General features: G+C 43.9%; 3 protein-coding genes across 5 annotated transcripts; 2 read left to right on the forward strand and 1 right to left on the reverse strand.

Moving 5' to 3' along the window:
• Positions 1-49: 49 nt before the first annotated feature.
• On the forward strand, positions 50-3160 carry rab42b (RAB42, member RAS oncogene family). 2 transcript variants are annotated; one of them, XM_076106728.1, is made up of 3 exons: positions 50-387; positions 606-828; positions 1677-3160. In XM_076106728.1, exons 2-3 carry the CDS (start codon positions 611-613, stop codon positions 2116-2118), a joined length of 660 nt encoding a protein of 219 aa, XP_075962843.1. In that variant the 5' UTR covers positions 50-387; positions 606-610; the 3' UTR covers positions 2119-3160. The 2 variants fall into 2 exon arrangements, with proteins under 2 accessions (XP_075962843.1, XP_075962842.1); XM_076106727.1 differs by having other exon boundaries at positions 50-279.
• Positions 3161-3319: 159 nt separating this feature from the next.
• Positions 3320-7895, reverse strand: taf12 (TAF12 RNA polymerase II, TATA box binding protein (TBP)-associated factor). Of its 2 annotated transcripts, none has more exons than XM_076106730.1 (6): positions 7576-7895; positions 5994-6225; positions 5779-5856; positions 4847-4961; positions 4206-4294; positions 3320-4063 (listed from the first exon to the last, which is right to left on the reverse strand). In XM_076106730.1, exons 2-6 carry the CDS (start codon positions 6072-6074, stop codon positions 4028-4030), a joined length of 399 nt encoding a protein of 132 aa, XP_075962845.1. In that variant the 5' UTR covers positions 6075-6225; positions 7576-7895; the 3' UTR covers positions 3320-4027. The 2 variants fall into 2 exon arrangements, with proteins under 2 accessions (XP_075962845.1, XP_075962844.1); XM_076106729.1 differs by lacking the exon at positions 7576-7895 and adding an exon at positions 6733-7516.
• Positions 7896-8122: 227 nt separating this feature from the next.
• On the forward strand, positions 8123-18255 carry LOC142965675 (CD166 antigen). Its single transcript, XM_076106726.1, has 7 exons — positions 8123-8283; positions 8970-9091; positions 9586-9805; positions 10953-11098; positions 13705-13849; positions 16268-16412; positions 17497-18255. The coding sequence occupies exons 1-7, from the start codon at positions 8232-8234 to the stop codon at positions 17582-17584; spliced, it is 918 nt and encodes a 305-aa protein (XP_075962841.1). The 5' UTR covers positions 8123-8231; the 3' UTR covers positions 17585-18255.
• The last annotated feature ends 8335 nt before the right edge of the window (positions 18256-26590 follow it).

The raw sequence follows: 26590 nt of genomic DNA on the forward strand, positions 1-26590 counted from the left end.
CCGTGTCGCTATGCTGCCCCGCCTTTTGTCAAGTATTAACAGGCAAACTTCAGAAGTCCACACCCCTGCACAGCACACTCATGCACATGCCTACAGTAGCAGTTAAGATCACAACTGCAGCTGTACTGGGATCTACTTTGTGGGACATATTTCTCCAGATACCTGCTTTTGAAGAGGTTTTGATGAGCCACCGTGGGAATGGGGCTGAGGGACTTGTGATGCAATCATCTGCTGCATAGGAGTTTGTGATGACTGTCAACACCGCCTGCTCTACTGATAGTGAGATTTATAAGGAGTGGCTGCTGTGGTTGTTTCTCAACATTTGGAGTGTCAAAGATAGGGAAGCAACTGGTGGGAAGCTGATGTGGGATTGCTAGTCTCTTACAGGTTTCATCTCCTTTTTTATCTTTTTCTCCATCCCCATGGTACCATCTAGGCTGTTCAATATATTCTATATATATATATATATATATATATATATATAGCAACAGCTTTCATTATTCCTGCAGTGTACATCTTGTTTTTTTTTGTCATACCCATAACTTCTATATGCTTCTGTATCCCTACAAGCTGTATTTACAGTCATGCCTCTTTTCCACAACCAGCAACAATGGACCTGACTTTGTGGCAGTACCAGTTCAGGATCATCATGCTGGGGGACTCCACAGTGGGCAAGTCTTCCTTGCTGAAGCGCTACACTGAAGACCTGTTCCTGGAGTCCATCAACCAGACGGTGGGAGTAGACTTCTATGTCCACTTCCTGGAGGTGGAGCCGGGGGTCCGTGTCAAGCTTCAGTTCTGGGACACAGCTGGACAGGAGAGGTTCAGGTGAGGATGCACCAGACCTCGTCGCACTATGCCTCTTTGTGTAACACAGTAATTATGCATATTCCCAAAAATGACTCTTGTTCATGCAAATATGCTAAACAAATAAACTATCACTGGTTATTCCATTCACACCGGAGCGGTTGATCAGTGTTTGCTTTCAGCTATGACTGTGTCTCCACCCTGTCACCCTCACAGGATCGGTGTGCAACGTTCACAGAGAGGCAGTATGTGTAATGCTTAAAGTGGAAAAGGCAGATCTTTAAGAGGGCATTCTTCTTCATGAGCAGCATATTTACCAAGAAAAGAAGCAGTAACATGTTTCATTCTGTCTTCAAATTCATTATATCTCTTCTCCAGATGAATGAACTGTAGCTAATTGCAAACGATGCTCCTCTCTGCACGATATCTGTAGCCTGCTAATCCTACCCGAGTCAGCTAAAAAAAACTCAGGTTTGTTTTCATTAAGGAGGATTGAAGTACGTTTTTACCCAGTAGCTGCTGGGAGGACCGTTCACCGTGCCTTTCCTTTGCTTTTAAACATTAAGTGTCTCATGGGGGAACCACATGCCTCTCCACAGTTTCATGATTAGGGTGAAGGGGGGAGGGGTGAAACAGTGATGATCAATTCCTTACAAAGAGAACAGACCCTTTGTCAATCAGCTTATCTAAAAAAAAGCTCACCTCAAACAGTGCAGCGAATCGGCTGATTATTTGCTTACTGGAACAGGAAATTCATTGGTAACAAAGTCTGAACTCTGCACAGTGAGGGCTTTGTGAGGTTTTCATGTTGGTGGAATTCAAACCTGTTTTTCCTCATTGTTTCCCCCGTGTGTCTCTTCCTTCCTCAGGTCAGTGACCCGTTCTTATTACCGCAACTCAGTCGGAGGTCTGCTGGTGTTCGACATGACCAACCAAGCCTCCTTTGACCATATTAAGGAGTGGCATGCCGAGGTGTGCGAGCGAGTGCAGCCGCAGAAGGTGCTGTTCGTCCTGGTGGGGCAAAAGAGCGACCGTGGTGATCAGCGGGAGAGGGTGGTGAGTCTGGAGGAGGCTGAGAAACTGGCCGGGCAGCTCGGGATGCCCTACGTGGAGGCCTCTGCCAAGACGGGTCAGAACGTGAGGGAGGCCTTTGAGCTGCTCACTCGGCGGATCTACCAGGGTCTGTTGAGCGGAGAGGTGGAGCTGCAGGAGGGCTGGGATGGAGTGAAGTGCGCTGCACCACGGGCGCTGCAGTTGCAGAGAGCCAGCCTGGCTCAGCCCAACACAGCACCCAAGAAGTGTTGTCCTTAAACTGTGGGCTGGCGGCGATCACTCATGTTACTGTAGAACCTAAAAGCGGTCGTGGACGTTTACTGTAATAACGTGAAAAAAATGTTTTTGCACCTTTGCTGCGAAGATACACTCTTAACCATTTAGTAATGTCAGACTGATTTGAGGAAACATTTTGTGTATTTGTATGTACAAAGCTTTGACATTCCTGAAATGGCTTAAGAATTAACTTTAGAAATAAAGGTGTTTGTAACTGATATTTTGCCATGATGGCAGCGTGGCAATGTTGGTTATCGCCTCTTTGGTCCAGACTGAAGTACCTATAGAACCTTCAAACTATTTGATGGATTGCCATGATGACATTTTGCAGACATTGGTGGTCCCTTGAGGATGAATTCATCCGGAGTTCGGTGATCCCCTGACTGTTCATCTAGCACCACCAGCAGATTGACAGGTTTGATTTTTGGTGACAACTATTGCATAGACTGCTGTGGAATTTGCTAAAGGTGTTCATCAGGTCATTTCAATGACCTGATGAATGCTTTGGTTTACGAAAGCTAATGCTACTAAACTAAGGTTTGAGGAGGATGCTGAACATGGTAAATATTAGCTCTATAAATGCTTCTCTTAAGACTACCTTTTGTGAGACGCTAGGCCGACTGAACAAGATATTCTGCTTCATCTTCTGCACACACATCTGTGATATTGTCTGTTTTGCTCGTTCTGTCTGATTGGCAGCAGTTACGGTGCAGAGTGCCCTGGTTGAGTTTAAAATTGTCCCCTCTGACGATGGGAATTAATGCTTTGGGCTTAAGTAGTTGTCTGGAAAAAGCTTTGTTGCATCACCGATAATTGCGCAGCATGCTCAGAGTGAGCGATTGTTTTCAGGTGCTGTGGTTGAAAATAATTAAATGAAACACCTCGAGTACATTTGGATATTGTTCTTTTGAAATGTTGCAATTACTGTCCGCCTGATAAACAGCCTCCTGTGTTTCGGCAACCAAAAAACTATTTATGTTGTGACCAAAAGACTCAGATTAAAGACGATCACTGACAGGTTGAAGCAGTGTGGCTGTATACTGGTTTGTGTCCTTGGTGAACAGATTTTACACATGTTACAGAAGCCCTTCCCTTAACTCAAACGTAACCCTTTCCTGTGTGTAAAGACACCGCGGTTAGCTTTAAGTTGAGTCTAGCAAGAGATGCCAGACTGCAAAATATCTTCTTTTTTGATAACAGATCAGTCATTTATTTTTGAATCTGACATTGTGAAAAGTCAACATCTGAGCACCATTTCTTCCATCATTTTGATATTTGCTGAAAGTAGAAATACAATTTACACGGAGAGTTCAAATAAATGTTAAAGTAATAAACCCTACTACAATCAGTAACAACTCACAACAGCACAAACACGTCTAATAACAGAGAATTGACTGTTTGTAGCCACCATTTGCAGTAGGAATTTGGTATTATGGACCCTCTAACAAAACAAAAAAAAAAAGTATAAATAGCGTGAGTGGAGTGAGTAAACAGGGGAGCTATGATCTCTTACATACTCAAAAGTTATAATGACCTACTACGGGTAAGATAACACCAAACTCAACTTTTAACATTCACTTCTAAACGCTCTAGAGTCTCAAAAGGCAAATCAGATACAGCCGTGGTCACATCATCCAAACAAAGTATTCCAGTAAATGTTTATTGACAAAAATGCGGAGTTGTGCCAGACTTAACTTAATAGCAACAAAACAGAATCAGAGACACCAATTACATTGTGTGATGGTGCTGGCAAAACACTCAAAAGTTAGGGAGACGTGACAATGACACTATGAAAAACTAAACACCAAAACCATCTCTCTCTCTTCCTCATTGATCAAAAAGAAAGAAGACGATACACAGAGTGGGTACAACATATTGGTGTACAGTCTCGCTACTTTTTGGTTGTCTTGCGGATCAGCGCCATTCTCTGCAAGGAAACCAAATAAACAGTTAGATACACTGTATACGTTTATTACAATATCAATCATTTTGACAGTGGTCATGTTTTCTCTAGATGTACCACGACATGGAATATTCTAGTACGTCCAACAGAAACATGTATTGCTTACCTGTTTGTGAGCCTCTGTGGTGCAAGCCTTCTTGAACGGCCGGATCTCATCGGAGCCGTAACCAGGAATCCACATGTTCCACTGGCGCTCTGAGAAAAGCAATCAGCAGGACGCTGTATGAACTACTCAGCACTTCCAACACGATATAACTACAGTACAATGAGGAAATGTGACATCGCATTTACACTCAAGATCTAATTTCCAACTAGAAGGGGCACTCCGAGCGCAGACCCCCACCAAAGGCCACATGCTTTATCTCGCAATGTTATCTTAACGAAAAATAATTCACGTGACTCGGATCTGCTCTAAACGCTACAGCTTTCACACAACGTTTATTGAACAGCGGGCGAGTAGTTTCCCCCCCCATACTACTGCCGACAAACAAACCGAAAACACAACGTCCTCGGCGGAGAAGTAACCGTCATTATGGCTACAAAATAAAGATATTACATTTTGGGTTAAGAAATGAATGAGTCACACGTGATATGTGGGGGAATAATTAAGAGGACATGAGGCAAGCGTTTTGAAAGCAATTATCCACCAGTCATTACAGGCTGACCATCATATCACGGATACTTGAACCCACCCTCGTGACAATATTGGGTTTTACAACGCTGCCAAAAAAAAAAGAAGCAACTTACCAAGATGTAATTGAACATCCTTCACCTCCAGGGTGTTGGACTTGCGATGGCGAGCCAGCTGACAGGCCGCTGTCACTACACTCTCAATAAAGTCATCTGCAATTTGCAGCAGCATCTGAGAAGAGACAGGCAGTGTGAGAACCATTAATCGTGCTCAGTAAAGCAACATTCCACCGCGGCTGGACAAATCCCTCATATTTTCTGCTGCTGACACCATTTTTCATGCAGCCAGGCTTTCAGTAGAATAACATTTCCACATGATGGATGTGTGCCGTCGGTTGGGGAACTATAGAGCAACGAGAACCTGCAAGATGCAAGTAGTATTCGCACCGAACGTTCCACTGCTGCGTACGTTTACCAGGGATGGGTTTCATCACTAAATAACTGCTTTTCAATATATAATGTAATAAAGGAATAAATTCAGAGCAGGATTAGAATTTATTCATAATTTTAAAACAGCAAAGTAACTGAAATGTGAAGTTTGTAAAGAATGAAGAACACAGACGGTGGTAAGCGTCAGTCCTTCCTCCCTTTGCTGATGTCAATCACTCTTTGTAAGTACTGCTGCTGGAGAGAATAGGGGCTGGTTTGTCTCAGCCAGCAGACAAGCTTACAAGAGAGTGTGTGTGTGTGTGTGTGTGTGTGTGTGTGTGTGTGTGTGTGTGTGTGTGTGTGTGTGTGTGTGTGTGTGTGTGTGTGTGTGTGTGTGTGTGTGTGTGTGTGTGTGTGTGCGCGCGCTCAGACCCGACACAGAGAGGAGATGCTGCAGTGCGATACTGAATTACACTAAATCATTAGCGTTGATTAAATGTCTGAGCTGATGAATACTATGGTGTTCAATAATTTAATACTGCGTTTTGTAGCTCATCCCTAACGTCTACACTTGTGAAATGGGAGTTTATTTTGAACTGAAATCAAAACGGGTGACAGACCTCCTCAACATCCTCATCCAGCTGCTCATTCGGGTCGATCTCTCTCACCAGGTCCTGCAGCTTCTTCTTACTGAGCACCTGGAGAGAAAGCAAAATGTATCCATTCATTGAGTTACAGAATGGGTACAGGTGTGCCAATGCCGTGTCCTCTTTCCTTTAGTCGAATAATGCCTCTAACGTCTTTGGGTTTGATGAATTAACAAAAAAACACTGACCTGAGATCCCTCCGGACTACTTCTGCCAGCAGGGCCAGGGGTCCCAGTAACCTTTACTGCTGGCGGGATGCTGTTAGCCATGCTGGTGGCCACAGGAGGAGAGGAGGGACTCTGGTGGGGTTTTTTTTTTTTAACAGTGAGCAAAACTGTTCGTCTGTGTGAGTCCGGAGCGACAGTCCAAGATGGGCACAGATGTGATAGATTATCGTTTGCAGGGACCACCTCCGTAAATCTGGAGAAAACAGTCGGGTTAACAAGTTACAGAAGCTAATAGGTTGATAAACATGCTTAACTTGCTTGGAGAATCTGTACCAAACAGCATATTTTATATATATATATATATATATATATGCCTTATGTTTTATGTGTGCTGTATTCTCTGCTCGATTTGTTTATTTTACTCTGCTTTCATTTTCTGTTTTGCCTGACGACAAGATGCACCAACTTGTCCGTAAAACGCTGTAGGATCTAACGTTATTAAAAATATTAACAGATTTAGAAAGGTAACACCACACTAGTAAAATAACAAGATCAGACATGAAACTGTTCAGCGACTGTGCAGCTTAAACAACTGAAACAAACATGTAAAACCCGACGCTAACGTAACGTAATGTGCTAAAAACAATAGCAGCTACCAAGCTTTGAATTTAGCCGAACAGGCTAACATTAGCTGCTAATCTAATACCACGGCTTCGTACAACGGTACATCCCGAAATCACGAGTTAGATTTACAACTTACCCAATAAAACAAACACTATCTGTCCATGTTTCGGCGTCGTTGCGACAATGAGTGAGTTTAATGCCAACAGATTCCCTCAGAGTGCTTCGGCACAGTTCGAAAAATTAGCGAGGTTATCTTTCACTACTTCCGCTTTGTTTCGGTCTATTTCCGGTGGCAACATATCGCCTCTACGCCGCCACCTGCTGGATGTTATGGGGAACTAAATCATGGTTCAACAAATTAAATGAAAAACCAATATGCATATTCCTTTCTGGTAACTAATCACAATGCAACACAAACTTTAAACGACCAACATTTATGAATATTTATTATTAGATATATATTACTATATTATATGACATATAATAATAAATCGTGCTCAGTAAGACATCTTACAGACAGTTTTCGCAAAATAAAAATTGAAAGTGAAATACTTCCAAACCACCTTTAGAGCGATGTAAGTTTTTTTTTTTAAATATTTTTATTTTTAATCAATGTGGTTTATTCTTCCAAATAAATTCATAGAAAGTAGTAAATATCCTTGATGGGCATTTACATAAGGAGATAATAGTACAGACATAGAGATTCGGCCTTTGAAAGACTACTCTCCCAAGAATAGAGGGGTCCTTAATTTGAGCTTGCAGCTAATGGTTAAATATAGTTTAAGTATTTGTATACATAAATCCCTAAATATTTTACACAATGAAACCGAGGCATTTCAAAACATATTATTATTGTGTTTTCCCCCGGATATTCTAATTTCAACAATAATATTGTATAGGCCTGGGGTGGATGCAATAGATATGCCCACATCTAACTGAAAGCGAAACAACTAATATCTTCGAGGTACATGTCACTCACGAGTCTAAAGATGACTTTGCGTTTTAAATCCGAGTAGCCTACAGCAAATGCTTTCTGAGACGCTCTTTAATATCACTTTCGATTACGCGTCCTGTCCGTCTCTTAACAGCCAATGTATCAAAGGTCCCAGTAAATGAAGCCTAACGTGTTTGCTTGTTCGGCATTACATATCACACGGGGATTTTGCGAAGCTCTGCGGTAACATAAGACTTCTTTCATATTCTGTTGGACTTCCTCAGAAAAACATTGCCCTCAACAACAAGCTCAGACTGAAAACGTGATAGGCCCGATTCGCCCCAGAGACTAATGACGCACTGACGGTGAATTTGATTATACAGCAGCAGCCAGTTTCTTTCTTTACAGTTCACATAAACAACAATTCAGGCTTGTATGCTCCTCAGAAAAGAAAACACCAGAAACATAATAAGGCGTATTGAGCAATTTGTTGTCGGCAGTATAATGGTTTGGATGTGTTTTTCTTTGTGCGTTCAGATTTCAGACTAAGAGCCTACTTCCTGAAAACACACGCCACACCTCCAGCTGGTTATGGATAAATACTGAGCAAACTTTCATTTCAGATTAGAAACTGGACAGGAGTGCGCACCCTTTTTCTAAACTTCTAAACTTGTAAAGGTTTTTTGTTTGGTTCCACAGTCATGAAAGTACTTCTAGTTGCTGCAGTGTTCGCCCTGATTCATGGCAGTTCTGGTAAATATTTGTTTTATATTTTATAGCTACAGTCACCGTAACACTTGTAATTGTATTGCTGTTCTGTAATTAGCGATTTGTTAAATCTTCAAGTGTTATTCTGGTCTTTTTTTTCTTCCCCATAAATATATCCCGTTTCTGTTTTGTTATTGTGTGTGTTCCTGCTTGCTTGTCTGCTCGCCTGTCTGTTTCTGAGTGCGTATGTCCTCTAGAGGAAACGCGCGAGTTTCTCTTCTGTCACACTGATGGGTTTCCCCTGGTGGTTACAAGAGACTCAAGCAGGAAATGTGGATGTTATTATCAAGGGAACGACGAAAACAACAGTTAAATACGTTTTTATTTATACATACTGTATACAGAGACCCGTCTATATAACACTCGCAGCTTATGTGTGACAATAATGAAACCGTTTGTGCTGTGCAATAATTCTTGCCTGAGGTCAAAGACAAATAGCCTCTGTTGCAACTGTAGCGTTAGTAAAGCAGCAGAACCTGTTGCTGGTCATGTGACCACGGTGACTTTCAGAGTATTGGCAGTTTCCCCACAGGAGCCAGAAGCAAATGTCAGGAAGAGGGAGCCGTTGTTTTGAAAGTGTTGCCCCGAACAGCAGCGAGCTCCCCAGCGAGCACCCTGCCTATTCATGTTGTGATCAATAACCTGCATGTGTAATCTCTGTCCACATGCAGCCACTTTGCTCATTAAAGGGCCGACCCAGCCGGTCCTGGAGGGAGAGAGCGTCACGCTGGAGTGTCTGTCCTCGGACTCTGAACTCAACATCAGCCAGGTCCACTTTGAGGTCTTCTCCAAGGTGAGCCCGGCGGGAACAAATGGGTGGGTGGGAGGGAGAGAAGTGGGTACATTTCAAACGTTCTCACCATTATTTGACTATGCTTTTAACATTGTAGTGCTGATGAGAAAGGACAGAGTGCTCAAGTGTTTAATTCCTATCGTTTGAATTATGGAACGTGAAACAAAAGATGAATCACTTAATTATGTTGTTTTGTTTTTACATACTGATACTGTGCATTAGAAAAGAATGCTCCCTGGACATTGTCACCCATGTCATAACATTTATAGCCTGAATTTGCAATGACTCTCCCTACATGGGCATTCAACTGCTCTATGTAAATATCACCGCCGTCGAGCAGCTGACTGCTGTGTCGTCCAACACGGTGGAGAATTGAACAAAAACCTCAACACATGAAACATAACCCATCAGAATACTCCTCACAGTATAACGTCATGTGATTCTATTCTTATAAATATTTCCATGTCAGGCTTTAATCAAAGTTCTTTCTTCAGTACATGCAGCGCTGGCGTCCAGTTTGGGAGCGATCTTGGTGCTTCTATGCGATGCAGATCAAGCGGACTGCGGACAGTCTAGTCCTGTCCATCCCCCACGCAGGAAGGTTCTACGAGGGGCCCTACCGCTGTGTGTCCGACGTCGAAAATGTGACCGACGCCGAAAATGTGACCGAGACGTCCTACATCTCCTCCCCGCTGCTGGACTTCAAAGTGCATTGTGAGTGCATGGGTTGATATGGGTGGGAGCTGTCTGCTGAAAATGTCTGTGGAACAATGACTCTGTGACACTGCATTTCCCTTTTGATAAATAAAGCAACCTTAGATGTTTTTTTTTCAAATTGTCGGTCCCCTGCAGAGGGAAAAGAGATTACTGCAGGAATCAGACAATACGATAGGTAAAACTATGATTTACAAATAAGATACACAGCTTCTGAGTTTCACTTTCCAATAAGGAAATGCGTGGCATAACCGAGACTGCTGACATTATTGACAAAGAAGGAAGCATAAAAAAAGTGACTGTACAACGGTAAACAGTCTAGGTGAGAAGACGGAACAAAGAAAGTCTGAAGCTTTGCAATTTCCAACCAGCAGGAGGGAGAGACAATTTTTCAGACACTGTGGATACAGCTTTCTTCACAGAGAGGGATAGAACAACACATTAATAGTTAATAGGACAAGACACATCTATGCAATGCAGCTGCAGAGGTGTACAACAAAATAACTGCAAAAAGCACAGATCCAGTGCAAACACGGTGTTGCTATGATAGGTTGACGACATTTCATTTCATTCTTTTTTTTTTTCTTTTTCTCTGCACTCCAGGCTAACAAAAAAAAAGCATTCTCCCGGGTGGGGCTCAAGTTTGAAGCTTTCAGTGTGGGGATACATATTTGCATAAAACGGCATCCATGGCTTGCAAGTCAGATTATCAGTGTCCTCTATCTTCTCAGTGGCCATCAAATCGACCGTAATGCTGTTTGATAGGCTCCTCAGCCTCATGGGAGGAATCAATAAGAGGCAAAGATTAGAACGGACTAAAGGACCGAAGGAGACGCGGGGGGGGGGGGGGGGGAGAAGCCAGGAGCTCGATGGACGTGGGCCATCTATTGAGATGGAAGATGAGCCATTATTCACAACACTGCCTCTCTAAAGACTTCGATAAGATGAAGCCTATTATCATTATTATTGATCGCTTGAGACAGTCTGTACCTTTGGGAGGCATTCAAACTTGAGCCTGTATACTTAAAAGATCCGAGTGTTTTAGCAGCTGCTACCACTGCAAACATGTGTTCAGTCACGTTCTCTTGGAGAAATTTCTCGCTTCATTAACGCTCGATCGTTGTTCCTCATTCCCGCTGGGCTTTAGACATGGGGGAGCTGTCACTGACGAGGGAAGGCTACACCAGCTACTTGAGCGTCCCACAGGAGCTGAAGGTGCGACTCGGGGATGATGTGGTGGTGAGGTGCTCCGCCAGCTCGTCGGAGGAGCCATTCTACTTCTGGAATAAAGACGTGAGAAAGCCTCCGGATTCTGCACGTCGGCAGTGTCCTCATTACGCTTTTGGAAACTTTTCATTCCCTCTCCAGCTCCCTCCCTCCACTGTCGATGTGACCTCTTTATTTCTTTCCTGTCTTGTTCCAGTCTGTCTCGGCCAACACATTCTCATGCCTAGTGTGTCGCGTAGTACTGACACTCCCAACTCGTCCCGTACTGACTTTGTCAGACCCTGAGGCGTCACTTTGTAAACACGCTGGGTTGCCCAGAGCTCGGTCCCAGTGAACACGTGGTTAACGTTGTGGATTTAAGCAAAATCCGTTGCTTAGGTTCAGGCAACACAGCGAAGGCACAAAGGATAAACATCATGGTTGGGCTTAGCTGCGTATATTAAAAAATGTAAACAAGGTAACATAAGTATGTAAAAGATGTCACAAACATCACTAATGTTACTTCAAAATGACTCAACACCTCTTTGGGATACAAACGCCGGTCGTGTCCCTTATTTCCGATAGTCTTTAGACTACAGCGTCATCACACTCCCGGAGCATTTTTTCGAACAGTCTAAAATAATGGCGGTGCGTCTCATACAGACGCTAAAGGGTGCGTCGTGTGAGGGTGTCAGACTCTTAGAGGACGCTACAAAGCGTCTGTATTTGCCGCCCTAGGAATGAGAACAGGCTTTCTAGTTCCCTCTTTCTCTCTTGGCTTTGCTCACACCGTTCTTCTAATTTTCTCTCCTCCTCTTACACCGTTTCTCTCCCTGAGTTTTTCTCAAGCCACTTGTTTCCCCTCTCGGCTGTCGTCTTTCCATCCCCTCTTCTGAAGAAGTGCTCTGTATTTAAGTGACCGGTTGGCTTAGGCTCACTGCTCGCTGGGGATTGCGGCTTTCCCACTTACAGAGGATTAATAGTTTAATGAGGTCTAGACAAGAGCCAGTCAACCTGAAAACAATTATGTGTATAGATTTCTAATGATTTTTTTTTTTTTTAGTGTTTGGTTAACCATGATTGAATTATTCAACTGGACCCTTCGCTGAGCTAAGAAACGCTCACCCGGGGGAAATTAAGACATCTCTGTGTAAAATGCCAAAGTGACAATAGGCATGTAAGAAGACGCTGATGAGCTGGGAGATACTCTGTGCCCTTGTGGTGAGAAAATGGTATTACACTTTCTAGATGTAATCAAAATCACCGTTACCACAACCAGCAAGCCACCGGTGTAATGAAGCTCCGCTACCAGGACGATATCTTGGGAACAGGCACACGTAATTGGAAAGTTCCCCCTTTCGTTATTCTTTTTGATAAGTGGGCTCAGGGTTAATATGCTTGTTAAAGGGTCACTGCTAATCCGGGTTTTAAATGGGCTTACAAGTCCAAATCCAATTCAGTGGACATTGTATGCTGCTAATACTGTTTGTCTTCCACATATTCATATGAGTTTATTCGATTTTTTTTTTGGTCATTATTTGTGGAATCTACAGCACTTTGAAGAAGAAGAATTATTGTCAGCGTGACGGTAAGGTCCGTGGAAGAGAGGAATGAGACGAGGAAATGATAAGATGAGATGGGATGTTCGGTGGCTGTGTTAAGGTTCTCCATCTGTGAGCCTATACTGTATGTATGACAGGAGTGGATATGGGGCGAAAAGCGGCATCAGAACGGCCCACTTTGACAGACAGCCGCCGTGGGCACATTGGCCCCCGGTAATGACAGCAGGACAGAGGCAGAAACGGGCCACTGCTTAGGAAGCCATGCAGTGGATTTGCATACAAAATGCTGCTTTGGCCAGACCTGGCCTTTATGGGAAATCCTCTTAATTCAGATCCATTCAAATTGAAATGGACTTTCTTGGCAGGAGCCGCAGCTCCCAGGAGCCAAATCATTTGCATGGTGTAATGTCTTTTTTTTGTTTTTTTTGTTTTTTTTTACCTCATCCCCTGTGTTCGTTTGTTTTCCAATCCTTGTGTTTGGCCTATTATTTGTTTCCTCCCATGTCGAGCTCTATCTCATAATAGTGCAGCTATTTCTGTGTCAACAATTCATCCCGCTCCCTCGCCATCTCATTACGTGTTGTGTTAACAGTCTGTTGTTGTGGCTTCATTCTTTGCGGATGATGGTGTTATCTGGGTTATTGACTTGTGTCGATGTGTGTTCATTCGTTGGGATTACTACTCAGGTAAATACACTTCATTTAGGACTTTGGGGACTGTTCTCTGGTGGCCGTGCACCAGCAGTCTTTCTGTCTGCGCCCCACTGTTGTTGCCAGTCTCTCTGTTTCTCCATTTTGTGTTCTATTTCGTTCTCTCTTTGTCCCTCTATCACTCACACACAAATCCGCCAAAATAACACTTTTACTTCCTTTTCTTTCTCTTTCCCACTTATACACTCATGTCTGTCTGAAACTCTCTGTATCTCTCTGTCGCCTACTAGCATCGTCTATTCTCCATCTTTCTTGTGCTCTAAACTCAGCACAATTTTAATTTGTAGGAGTTTGTCGATTCTCTTCGGGCTGCAAACAATCCATCCAATATTTCTTCTTTTTTTTTTTCGACTTTCCGCCCTGCTTTCTGTTTGTTGCACTCTCTTACGCTCTCTTCTAAGTCTCCATCTTTCTCTTTCAGGGTGACGACTGGATCCTGCCTTCCTCCACGCTGACGCTGAGGAAGATCAGAGCGATGGATGAAGGACAGTACACTTGCATGGCCGAGCATCCCTCTGTGGAGTCACTCAGCAAGAAACGCAGCATCAGCATCACTGTGCTGTCAAGTAAGGAAAGACTATAGATCCAACTCGAAAAGTCCTGTTGTCCTTTATACTGACTGAGTGTAGAAAGGTTGTTTCCCGCTTCTTCTTTCTAAAAAACGGTTTGGTCTTTCTTTGTAAATGCTGGGTAATTCCTCTCTAAACATCCTCTAAGCAAAAACAAAAAAAACACTACTTCGTTTTTCAATCAGCTGCTTAAATGTAACCAAAAAAGGTCAGGGATTTGTGTGCCATTACGTCATCAGGAGCATTATGCAGAAGTTCTCCTTTGCGAAAGTGCTTGTGAAACCTTTAAAGCCGTACATTTCTAAAGAAATAGCCTACGGGGTTAAGGTTTAATTTATCTGCACACTAGAATGATAATAAAAAGTAGAGAAAAGACTGTAATGCTGTAAAGAGAGGTTAGGACATTTTTGAAAACACCTCACACAGAAAAGGTGGCAAAGAAGCCCGTAATGAAATTATCTTTAAAATGTCAAATGAAAATAGGAAAGATGATACCAGAGGACATTAATACATTTTAAATAAATAAATGGCAATGACTAAACTGCACCAACTTTAAGGATTAAAGGATAATTATTTAAACAGTGAAATAAGCAGTGATTATCACCTGACCTTTCATTTTCTTTTTCTTTTGACAGAAATGTCAAGTCAAACATAAGTGCACTCTAGAGAAGGGCTTCTCAACCTTTTGTAACTTAAAGCCCACTTGCGATTGTTAAAAAATTCCAGAGGATCACCATAATACAAAAATAATAATAATAATAATAATAATACAAGATGAAATAAAGAGGAGAAGAAATAAACAGGGATGTAAATTAGTGTTGTGTCACCGTCAGCTGTAATGACCAAAATAAAATACACTGCTTACCCTCACCCGTCACTGGCATTATGAATCCAAATGTGATTTATTCAGAGTCCTATTTCTTCACCACTTGCTTTGGAGCTTTTATTGGCGCAGGGTTGTGTCTAACATCACTTTGTCATTTCGAGGGAACGTTGGCGAGCTAACAGTGGCAAAACACGTCTCCACCGGATGATGGCTCGTGATCGGTGTGGGGGTTATTCAAACGGAATAGGTCAATACAATGATGAGTTCTAGTTTGACGTTTAATGAATTTGAAAATTTCAACAACACAAAACAACATTATACAAAAACAGAATTAATAAAACAAAATAAGTGAGGATTGGCTATTACTAAAAGGCAAATTAACACAAATGGACAATAACAAAATAACCAATAAACTAAGGTAAGTCAAAATAACAGCATTTGTATGTTAGCAAAAAATAAAAAATTTATTTTGATCTAACCATGTTAAAGTTCCTCCACTAGATGGCGCTCTGATGCCCACCACAGCTGCTTTCGACTACACAGCGAAGAGACTCAGTCTTACAGATTAGTTAGAAACTGAAATTTGGGAGCAGGTTAGGTTAGACTTTTTGTTACTTCATTTTTTGTTACTTATTCCAACTGATGTTGCGACGTCTTCTGAGATTTAGATGCACCCATGGGCCTTTCTAACACCATGAGAAAGTATACAGTGCATCATAGTGTTTCATAGTGATGTCTACGGAGAGCAGGCTTGTCTTTGTCTTTATGAATGACAAACTGTCTTATTTCTCATGATTGGAGAACTAATTTCATTACAACATTATAGCTAATCCAATTTATGGCACTTCATCTGTCTTCATCATCTTCATCATTGACCTGTGAGATGACTGCACTGTGTTAATGCCATGCCGTTTTTAAACACCATCCTCTCCCCCAGTAAGATTCATAAGCCTTGAAATTTCTTTCGTTGAAATTATGCAACCTCTAAAAATGCAATTAAGCCAATGCATGTTATTTATTATGGTAGAGTCATCTCTTTACTTCTTCAATTGTCTCATTGGTCACTGCGCTCCACAGTTTCTCCAGTATTTTCTCTGAAGCACAATGTAGTAATTAAAAAAAAGTAATACTCTCTAGATGCTTGGATAATGGTTGGGGGTATGGCGAGCAAATGTTCCATGTCACTGCTGTGGCTTTGAATTTGCACTACAATAGCAGTGCAAACCTTAAACAAACAGTCCTGGTGCCAAGAAATTCTCTACACATATGGAATACGGCTACTGTATATGAGCAGGCAAAGCGTGCGTTTGTTGCTGCTCCAAATCCTCTTAACCATAATTCTTCATTTTTTACTTTGTTGGGGATAATTAGGCATTTAAAAATGGCAAAGAGCAGACTTCTTGAAGATGCGGTGCGGTGAGCGGCAGAATGGCCATCTGAGCTCTGCACAGACACTCTTTTCTTCCACAAACAAACAGGAGGTTGCCTTTAGATGCTTTGCCTGGAGGCAGGAAAAACTTGTAGTTTTGCTGATTTCAGAGTCTGTGTGATGCATGTTTGCCTTCATGTCTGACTGATCTGTCCCGCAGAGGATGCCCGCTGGTACGAGTCTAGTAATGGCCGTCTCGTGTTGATGACCTCGGCAGCGGCCCTCTCTCTCCTGGTGTTCATCCTCTCCATGAGTGTATTCCTGTGCCGCAGGGCCAAGCGCGCCAAGACCTGCAAGGGACCCATGTAAGAAACAACTGTTTGAGTGTGTGTGTGTGTGTGTGTGTGTGTGTGCGTGCGTCTGCTCCTCTTTCATAAAAGGAAATCACTTTTCTCTTTACTTGTGATCTGATCTTTTAAATCGTAATCTAAATCTGATTGATAAAGTGCCTCTGGATGCGAGGGAATGCGTGTGCGTGTTTGATTTCTTTTTTTTTTTTTTTTTACTGCGCTTCGTCCAGACTCACCTTCCTATTTTCCCTAACTCGGCCTCGGTCTCTCCTCCCGCAGTTTGACTTTATATTACGTTTATGGTTATTGCTGCAATATTTCATTCTGTCTCATGCGATGGAACCGAGGCCATTACAGTTACAGTGTGTGCATTTTGCCGCATGTGCCAGTGTGCACCTTGGTGTGTACTTCACATTGTGTGTATGCGTCTTAAATATTGCCAAGTGATCTTGCAGAAAACCTTTTCGCACATGTGCAGACTAGTGTCTGTGTGCTTTTATGTGTTTTGAAAGGCGTTATCGGTGTTGAATATTAAGGTCGGTCTCAGCTGCTCTGACAGACTTGACCCCGTCCTTGATCTCTTTCATGCTCCCTCCTCTCCCACGTGTTTCTCCACACTTTCTGCTTGTGGAGAGCCTGGGCTAATGGCAGCAGCTTCCATTCCGTGATAGTATTTAAAGTACATATAAAGGCGACAGCGATGATAAGAGCAGAAGCGAAGTCCCATTAAACCCATCGCTGACAGCATGTTAATGTGCACCATGACCCCATGCTGCTTCCCTTATTAACTTCTTTCCCATATGGGCTGAAAAAAAGAATTTTCAAAGGACACAATTTCCATGAGTGCATGCTTTATACATGATCTCTGTGTCTTTGTGGTGGCCTCGAAGAAATAGCAGCATTTGCTGCCATATGTGTATATGAGCGTATAAAAAGAGAGAGAGAGCTAAAGAGAGAAAAATGGACTTTCACATCATGGCTACATCGCTCGGTCCTAGTCTATAATTTCCTCACTTATATATTTTCTAGTGCCTGCTGGGAGGTCGATATACTGATAATAATGCTCCTCTGTCTTTCCTTCTCTCTCTTCTCTCGCCAGTGATGACCGGTCTCAGAAGAAGCCCATCTACAAAGCCAGTGTGGAGTCCCTGCCCTCCACCTGTGCAGACAAACAACCTCTGGTTTGACTGCACGGGCAGGTGGAAGGATGAGGAGGGGGATGGTGGGGGGGGGGGGGAGTGAGTAAGAGGCGAGTAAGATGGAGTGGGTGACCAGAAAATGAGGGATGGCATGGAGAGGATACTTAAAGAGGGAGGATGTGCAGGTATCAGGGTGGTCACATCGAGGCAGGAGACGGGGAGGAAAGGGAGAGATAAGGGAGAGCAAAGCAGGGTGTGAGAAAAACAACATATAAACTTAAGGGCAAATGATTGCTTTAGAGGCACGAATGCTGCTTTGCTTGTGTGTAGGTTGAAGTTGTGCGTCTTGGACATGTGGGCAATTTTCTTTTCATTTATTCTGCACTGTGCGGTGAGCTCCATTCTTAGCAAAATGATGGGGGATTAATCTTGTGTACTGTTAAGAGCTGTAAAGACTCCATATGCAATTCTCTCTCTTTTCTGTCGCAAACATAATTGCTCAGCTGTGTATTATGAATGAGCCATTTGGTTGATAGAACAAGCTTTTATTTAGTTAATTTGTTTCCCTTTCAACCTCTTTTTCCAAAGCAGGAAGCAGCTTCTGTGAGAAGGTTATAATAATCTTTTTACTGTGACAGCTCTCGGGCACATCACACTCTACTATTGTATTTACTGTACTCTGGATTTCTTTGATATTAAATGGCTTTCAGAAAATGTTATTTGCTGTCCGCCTGTGTGCGCCATTGATTTCGTCCCATTTTAGCGGTACAAAAGAGGTTGACGAGTATTGACAACGTGGTGAAAGCTGCACGCTCGCTTGGCCGAACATCTTCTCCATCCAATGCCCTCTCAAGCTTGCATCAGTTTGTTTACCAACCTTCCCCTTCAGTGTGTAAGCCCTTACTCTGAAGCAGTGACCTTTACTCAAAGTACTGTGCCTGTGTATGCTTGTGTTTCTCCCAATCCGCCTGCAGGCACAAACCCATTCTCAGCCAGTTCAGCTAACAAACATACTCGTGAACTACAAACTCACACTTTAACACAGTGAGAATAGTAGTAAAGTCAGGTAACTTTAAAACTTTGCCCATCCATTATAAGAATAGGCAGGGTTAGCTTCCGGTAGTACCTCAATTTAGCCTATTCCAATTCCCCGCCAAACTAACCATCATAGACTACAACTTCATCTTTTTAATTTTCTCCTCTGTTGCCTTGTAACCCTTAATGCTGTGCCACAGCACCATCGCTTATTACCATAACCGTGCTCATAACGCAAAGAATTCCATTACGCTTGTCTGTTGAAGTTATGTTGGGCTTTATGTGGTTTTATTATCGGTGTGTGGTTGACCGTAGGCCGTCGTTAATAATAGGCGAAGCGGCAGTTTAACAATGACACTCCATTAACGGATACATGCGCCACAGAGCACAGCCAGGATAATGTTATTAAACTGATTATTCAAGCCGCCTGTACAGCTCGGCTCTGCTGCAGCCACTCTGTCAGGAATTTTTACAGACTCTTTGTTTTTCTTTTTCCAACTCCACAAACGTCTGCTGATTTTATGTCTTCAACAAGCCCAGGAATAAAGAGGAAAACAGATGGGGCGATTTTTTGTAACCAAAACAGAGACTTCTCACAAAATCTTCACGTTCTGTTGGAAAAAATACAATGTTGTAAATTTGAAATGCCCTCCTGCATGTGAAATGCCAGCGAGCACCATCTCGTTTTGGCCTTTGAGTCAGTCATGAGTGAAACGCTGTGTGCTTCCTTGTGGGCGTAGGTCCTGGGGCTTCAACTGGTTGGCCAGAAAAGACAAGATTATGTATCAGGAGTTTCACACAGTGGCGCTGTCCCAGAGGTACAAGGTTCTGGTTGGGAGGGAGAGAAGTGTAGTTTACAGAGACATTTTGACCTTGATATAGTGCCTCGAGGATAAACCACCGGACAACGGCTTAGGGCGAGGCAGGATCTGTGCAGAGAATACAGAGAGCAGCCAAAGATATTAGCGTAAAGTCCAGGCAGGATGCAGATCTGTGTCATGGCAACACCGGTGTCAATTAATCAGGCAGGCAAATGTCCTGACAGCCCTCGGTACACTGATCTACAAGTAAAGGTGAATTATACCAGACATGTCACCTCGTTGACTAATGCAACAAAGTGCTAGATATTTGTAGCCATCGCCCACTGCTGTTCTCGTCACGGTCACTTGGTTTTGTATGTGCATCCTGCATATGTTGTGTCAAATGGCTGAAAATGAAGGAGTGGAGTTCGCTGGAGAAGCAGGTGTTTTCCCCTCATTACTTCCTGACAATGCCCCATCTGGTGCGGGGGGGGGGCTGCTTGCCTGCCTGCCACCGACTCCCTGCCAACTGGGGAACAAACACTCGTAGAGAGGCTGACAGGGAAAAATGGGATGGGATGGGAATTGGGGGAATGAGTTGGGCAGACACTATCTTCACCAAAACAACAAGGTTAAAGCTTGTGTCGAGAAAGAAATTCACAGAGTGGGGGGAGAGAGAGAGAGAGAGAGAGAGAGAGAGAGAGAGAGAGAGAGAGCCAGCCTGAAGCAGAGACTTAAAGATTTCACACAGATCTACGCAAAAGAGGTCAGATGTGAGCCGAGAGTTCAAAGCAACCTCATGGAAGAGTCGAGGGTAGGAATATTTATACTAATGCTAATAGACAGCTTTGATGCTTTACTGCCTGTTTGAACTTTTCTGACTGTTTGAAGCAAACTGACCGAAGTGTCAGGATTCGTGTCAGATGAGAGAGTGGCCTAAGCAGATTTGAAACCCATGACATGCTATCTCCAAAGTTACCTAAAGGGGGCGCCAAAGATAGTTTAAAACGCCTGGGAGGCTTCAAACCCATGGCACAACACTAGATTAGCAGGAAAAAAAAAAAAAGAGATGTGGAAAGAGAAACAATTTTCATAATGGAGCAGTGCGCTCTGACTGGAAAACACAATCATGTGCAAACTGTGGCCACAGCATGAGGGCAAAGTTAAAGAGCCTCTTTAGAGGGACCTAATAGGCCCTGACTACAGATGAGGAGAAACTCTGGTTCGTCCGGGGCTCAAGTTTTTGTTCCGGGCCATTACCGTCATTGCGAAACGGTGATTTAACCGAATGCTCTCAGGTCCCTCCCTTGCTCTCCTTGATGAGTCATATGCGTACTTTGGAGACAAAGCAGCTTCTGCAACAGAATGCCCCCTAATCTCAAGACGCATGAAGACAGCTGCACATATTCTAATTTGTCAGTGAGTCAATCCTTTCCTCCGCCTCATAGGTAAATAATCAGCAATAAATACATTTATACAGGAAACAAGTCAGTTTGCCCCCATTTCTGCCTTAAAAGGATAACGTCGGTATTTCAATCAATCAATAACTTTATTGTCGTTATGTTAGCAAAAACGGTGGATTGTATTAAAAGACTACATGTTTACAATAAATATAAATAAGGCACGAATGAATGATTCTCACCTTATGTCCTCATATTGATGTGTTAACTTACAAGTAGGGACAACAGTTTCTGAAGTTGGTCCTGTATTGAGGTAGAGTGCGCAGACAGAAGCTGCCCTCAGGCTGCACCGTAATTAAATTGAGGCAACACTCACCGTCAATTTACGTCCTTTAATAAAAATGCTCCTTCCTAAAAAATCTCGCGAGGTGACGTTTCGCGGGAAGACAACGGTTGAAACGCGAGTGCCACCACGGTGCCACCCCTACTTGATGTTTGACAACTGGGTAGATCCCCTCTTGTTGCGTTAGATGTTGTGTGCGCCAGAGTGTATGGATGAAGAGCAAAAGGAAGACGGTTTGCAACAGGCAGAGGAGGGTGAACCAGCTGCTACAGGGCCGGGAAGCTCGGGAGACTGGTGATGTTCCCGTGGGTGCTGTGACCCAATGAGGCCCACGGTGGAACAATGCTGTAAAGAGTGGGACCATCTACCCAGATAATCAGATTTCACAACAAGGCTGCTCCTTGACACAATAACAAACACAACAAGGGACAGGTGAAGAAAAACATTTTATTTCTCTGTAGGATCCTTTCCATTGTGTTGTCAGATAATAACAATCTGAGCCTGTCTGTGACAAAGTAAGCACCTTTAGTGGACGACATGCTTTGCGGCTTGCAGTGTTCTATTAAAGACTGTTCCCCTTAGAATAGTGTTTACCAAATGACAGCGCCCCCCATCGGTGGTCAGGGATACGGGTTTGTTCAGGTGTAAGTAAGGGAAGCACGTATCGACAGGGAAACAGTTATCCCTCAACACTTGTCCATTTGCAAAAAGTGTTTCGTACAAAAACAAAGACAAATAGGGTCCAGTTTAAAAAATACCGAATACATGACATGTGTGCTGATTAATCTGCCTAATGCCATTGCAGTTGGCACAATAGACTGATGCCTGCAACATTATTGTCTCTTCAAACAGTAAACATCTGGTTTATTGTTGTCATCTTTATCATTGTGCCACACTGATCATTTTCGGTCCCGTGGAACTGAATATGAAATAAATTGGTTATTTGCGTCGGGAAATAAATGTTGGTTATCAATCACATTTAGGGCGAATTGATTTCAATTAATTGTACTACGCATCCCGTCTTCCTCCCCACCCCTTGCAGGCCCATCAGAGCCGATTTCATCTGAAAGCCCAGCCCCTCTTTCTCCTCAACACACCCCTCCACCTGCTCCGGCTCTCTGCAATTGGTCGGAAACACGCACACAGGCCCGCCTTATTGGCAGCTTTTAAATATATTTACAATGCAAAGTAACCAAAAAAAACCGGCCGAGCCGTCACATCCAGGCATTCCGGGGGAGAGAAAGTGTGTGTGTGTGTGTGTGAGAGAGAGAGAAGGAGCATTAAGACCTGCCACTACACGCACAGAGCGCTTGACAAAACACGCACACACTCGTTCACGCAGTCTGCACGCGCGCGCACTCACACACTCACTCACACACACACAGAGAGACGCTGAAGGCGCTGTCGGAGAGTGAACCTGCGGGTTCATGTCACTCTGATTTCTCCAAGGAAGAGGAATACCGAGGAAGAGATCAGAGGGGAATATCAGCGACAACGATGGCTTTCGCGACCGTGTGGAACTACTGCGTCCCCCTCACCATCATCACCGTCGCCTGCCTGGTGCGCACCGGTAAGACTCGGAACGAGAGAGGGAGTGAATGAGTGTGATGCGAATGAGAAGAGTGGTAAGCCGCCTCGATGTGTTGTGGCTTTTCCGCGCAAGTTTGCCTAAGTCCTCTGAAAAGAAGCTTGAAAATGCACCGAGTTTATTCTGACTTGTCAGTCGGGGAGAAGGGAAGGAGGCGCTCCCCGCAGGACAAAAACAAACACGTGCAGTTATTCCAGTTTACAATCGTGCTGCGGACTACTGTTGGTAATCACCACAGTGTGATTCGAATCAAAGCCCATTGCGCAAGTCTAGGGTACGTGCGTATTTCTATTCGAGTATGAGTCATTGTGATGACCACTTATGGAAACGGTTAGGCTGAAAAGTCCCCAAAAGACCTCAGAATGAAAACAAAAGTGAAAGGGAAAGCGGACACTTTTTTGCCCAGACAGAAATATTTTTTGAAATCATCCCATGCGCTGTTGACCCGTGTGCGTCAAGGCATTTATGATTATTTTGTTTTCCCCTGGTCAGACCGTTGGGAGTTATTGTGTGGGAGCTGGGACCGGATCCCCTGGAGACATATACGTATATACGTGCATACAGCCATTCATGTAGAGAGCTCCGATTGAATATTCTGACAAGAACATGATGAGAGCTCATAACAAATGCCCGCAGTGGACCTGACTTGTGGCACACACCAGACCCAGCGGTTTATATTCTGCAGTAGTGTGAGGGACTGAAAGGACCTTTGAGACCTCACCTTATCAGATACAATAACATCGAACAATCAATTGCAAAGCCTTGTAATGGCACCTGCGGTGCCTTTCGTTGTGTTTACGCTCCCCACTGGAACCTCTCAGTCTGGGATAGTCCTGCATTGCTCCCTTATGGGCACAATAGATTTCATGGTCACTACCCTCTAACAAGTACATCTGCTGCAAAAATAGGGATTTGGATTTGGCTCAATCATGACTCTGAGCAACTTTAGCCTCATGGTATTTTGTGCCATCTGCTTGGGTATTGTAAAAATAACAGTCTCACCACGGACCTTATTACAGTCCACCAAAAGCGTTAGTAACCCTGACGGAGCAGGAATGGCAACGAGGAAGAGCACACTGTGTTGTCTCATTGATGTGTGTCCTGCGGTCGTTGTGCTCTATGGGGCTTTTGTTTACGTTGTCCCGATGCAGTGAAAGGGTTAAGTGCTAGGTCGGATTGTCAGTCAGACCTGTGCTGTGCCGTTGTGATGATGTCTCTTTTTACACAGGCAGCGCTCCATAGCTCCATAGCTCCATAGCTCCATAGCCATTTCTCTGTCTGCAACCAACCTCACCATGGCCTGCGTATAGCTTTTTTCCCCCCCTCTTTTGTACGTTTGTGTGGATCCATTTGTATGTCTGCTCCTGTAGCAGTGAAGGGTTGATTTCATGCATAATCGCGTAGGCGTTCTTATGTCAGTCTAACTGGAGTACTGTGTGAGAGCTTTGCGTGTGTGTGTGTGTGTGTGTGTCTGGTCATCCATTTATGAACATTCATGTGTCCTGCATGTAAATGTGCTGTGTGTGTGTGTGTGTGTGTGTGTGTGTGTGTGTGTGTGTGTATATATGTGTGTCTGTGCGCGCTGCTTACAGTGCCGGGTTTTGCCTGAGCTGCAGGCAACCTCTGCTGGGGGCAGCTCACTGATCACTGTCATTAATCTAGCCATTGACAGGGGCCCGGGAGAGACGGGGCAGTGGGGGTGGAGGGGGTTGTTACAGGCAGGCAGGCGGGTGGATGGAGGAAGGAGGGAGAGAAGGAAGTGTAGAGACGGTCTGTTTCTGAACACCCCGCACAGATGCACATGCACGTGTTTAAAAAAAACCCTGTATTTCCGATAACAAATCAGTACGTCTTGATAATCTCTCTTCCACAGAGGAAACTGACAAAACTAATCTTGTAGAAAGGGGGAGAAAAAGGTGGGAGGCGATGGGGGTTGTTATTATGCCAGGATAGAGATGGACAGATTGATTGGGCAGATAGACGGATGAGCGGACAGATAGATTGAGAGGGTGGTGTGAAGATGGCGAGGCTGGGAGACTTGGCCCTCCTTTAAAGAACGAAGGAGAGACAGAGGGATGGGAAGATGGATGGAGCGAGAAAGGCAGAAAAGGAAGAGCGGGGAGAAGAAAGGCAGAAAGACTTCACAGTGTGTCTGACGGGCAGGCCTGCGGGACACACACACACACACACACACACACACACACACAATCACTCGCACACAGAGTCAGTGCTGTGTGTTTGTGAGCTTGGTGCATGGCTTTGTGGGGGTGGCTGATCCACAGCAGCTGTGGGCCAAGCCAAAACCCCACGTACAGTAACAAATGCTGTTAACTCCACCTCTGCTGCTTGCCTACCCTTAATCGCTACCCCGCATTCCTCCATCACATCCATTCTTCCTCCTCCCTATTCCTCTGCCATGCCTCCATTACCACCTGCCTTATCGTCGTGTGCATTAAATCACCTCCATTTGTTTATTCCAATGTGGGCAATGGGAGCCATCCGTTTTGAGCTTGTTCCTCATCAGGCTGTTTGGACCTTGGCTGGGGTTCTCTGGCGGTTAAAAAACGGCAGCAGTTGGACGTACTTGTGGAAGGAGATTTGAATACCAATTATAGCTGGTATATGTGTGCAGGAACACACACTCACACACACGCACAGAGGCCATACATAAGTCAATGTCGCTGTGAGTCACAGAAGAGAGGCCTGGTGTGTAAACACTAACATCAAGGGAAATGCTGGACACATGGAAACAAAAAATAGGGATGCGCTTAAGCACACACAGGTGTAGAAACACACATGTGCACATACACATATAGACCTTGCCTATACAGACAGCTTACGTAGTGCATTCGAGTTTCCTTTGAACTTTACAATAGGATTGCCAATGCCAGGGTTTGCCCGAGCGGTTGCAGTTTTAGATGCTTGTCAGACGCAGTTTGCGTCGTGTCAGAGGTAAGGTTGCCTATTTGCTTTCTTCCACATTGCACAGTGCTCGCTGTTTCAGCGCCTTTCTTTGTTCTCTAATGCACTGAGAAAGTCGTCACAGTGAGCCAAGGTTTATCCTTTGATCCGAACCTCGGAGGATAATTCACGCCCCAAAATAAAATAAACTTGTCGACAGTTTAATTAAAAAGAGCGAGACCGCCCTTCCTTGCTCTCTGCCCTGCCATCTGCCGGTTCACGGTGTAAATTTGAGCTCAGCGCACAATCAGATTTCAGTCTTCCATTCCTGATTCCCTGTCTTTTGTAGGTCTAAATAATTGGACAAGCTGAACTTGGCAGACGGTGCTGGCATGCCCGTCTACACAAGAGAAGCTGAAATTAGTCCTTTTTTTTTTTTTTTTTTTTTCTTTTTTTTTTTTTTTTTTTTTTATACACTGCCTACTGCTGTCGTGCACGGGCCTGTTTGATCAACCGATGCAGCCTTAAAGGGTCCTGACAGGGTGGCCCACTATCTCAGCTGAGCAACTGCTCACACATAAGCTCACACTGTGTCGCTCTTTGGGAAAGTCATGACTGAGAGAGTTACGGAGCTTAGTGTGGGCTGTTTTTATTCTCCCCTGGGCTTTTATGGGTCAATTACTCAGACGCAGAAGAAGTTCCTAGGCTCACCGTTTAGTGCAGGTGATGTATTTTACAGTAATTATCTCCTAATCCGCCTCCTAGTCCTCAATGCGATCTATAACTCCTTGTTTTGAACTGCTATTGTTTCACGCAATGATTGCATCTCAATAACTCCCTCCAGCATTATAGACTAGGTCCAGAGAGCATTTTTATTTTTACATCCACTGCGATAGAAATAAAGGGAAAGAAGACACTTCATTTTGTTTCCACTGCAAGGACACATCCTGTTTACTGGTTTCTGTCCGTGTTTTGTCCTCACCGAGG

Source organism: Anarhichas minor, unplaced genomic scaffold, assembly GCF_050575085.1.
Source record: "Anarhichas minor isolate MPS153535 unplaced genomic scaffold, ASM5057508v1 ptg000035l, whole genome shotgun sequence".
Classification (NCBI taxonomy): domain Eukaryota; kingdom Metazoa; phylum Chordata; class Actinopteri; order Perciformes; family Anarhichadidae; genus Anarhichas; species Anarhichas minor.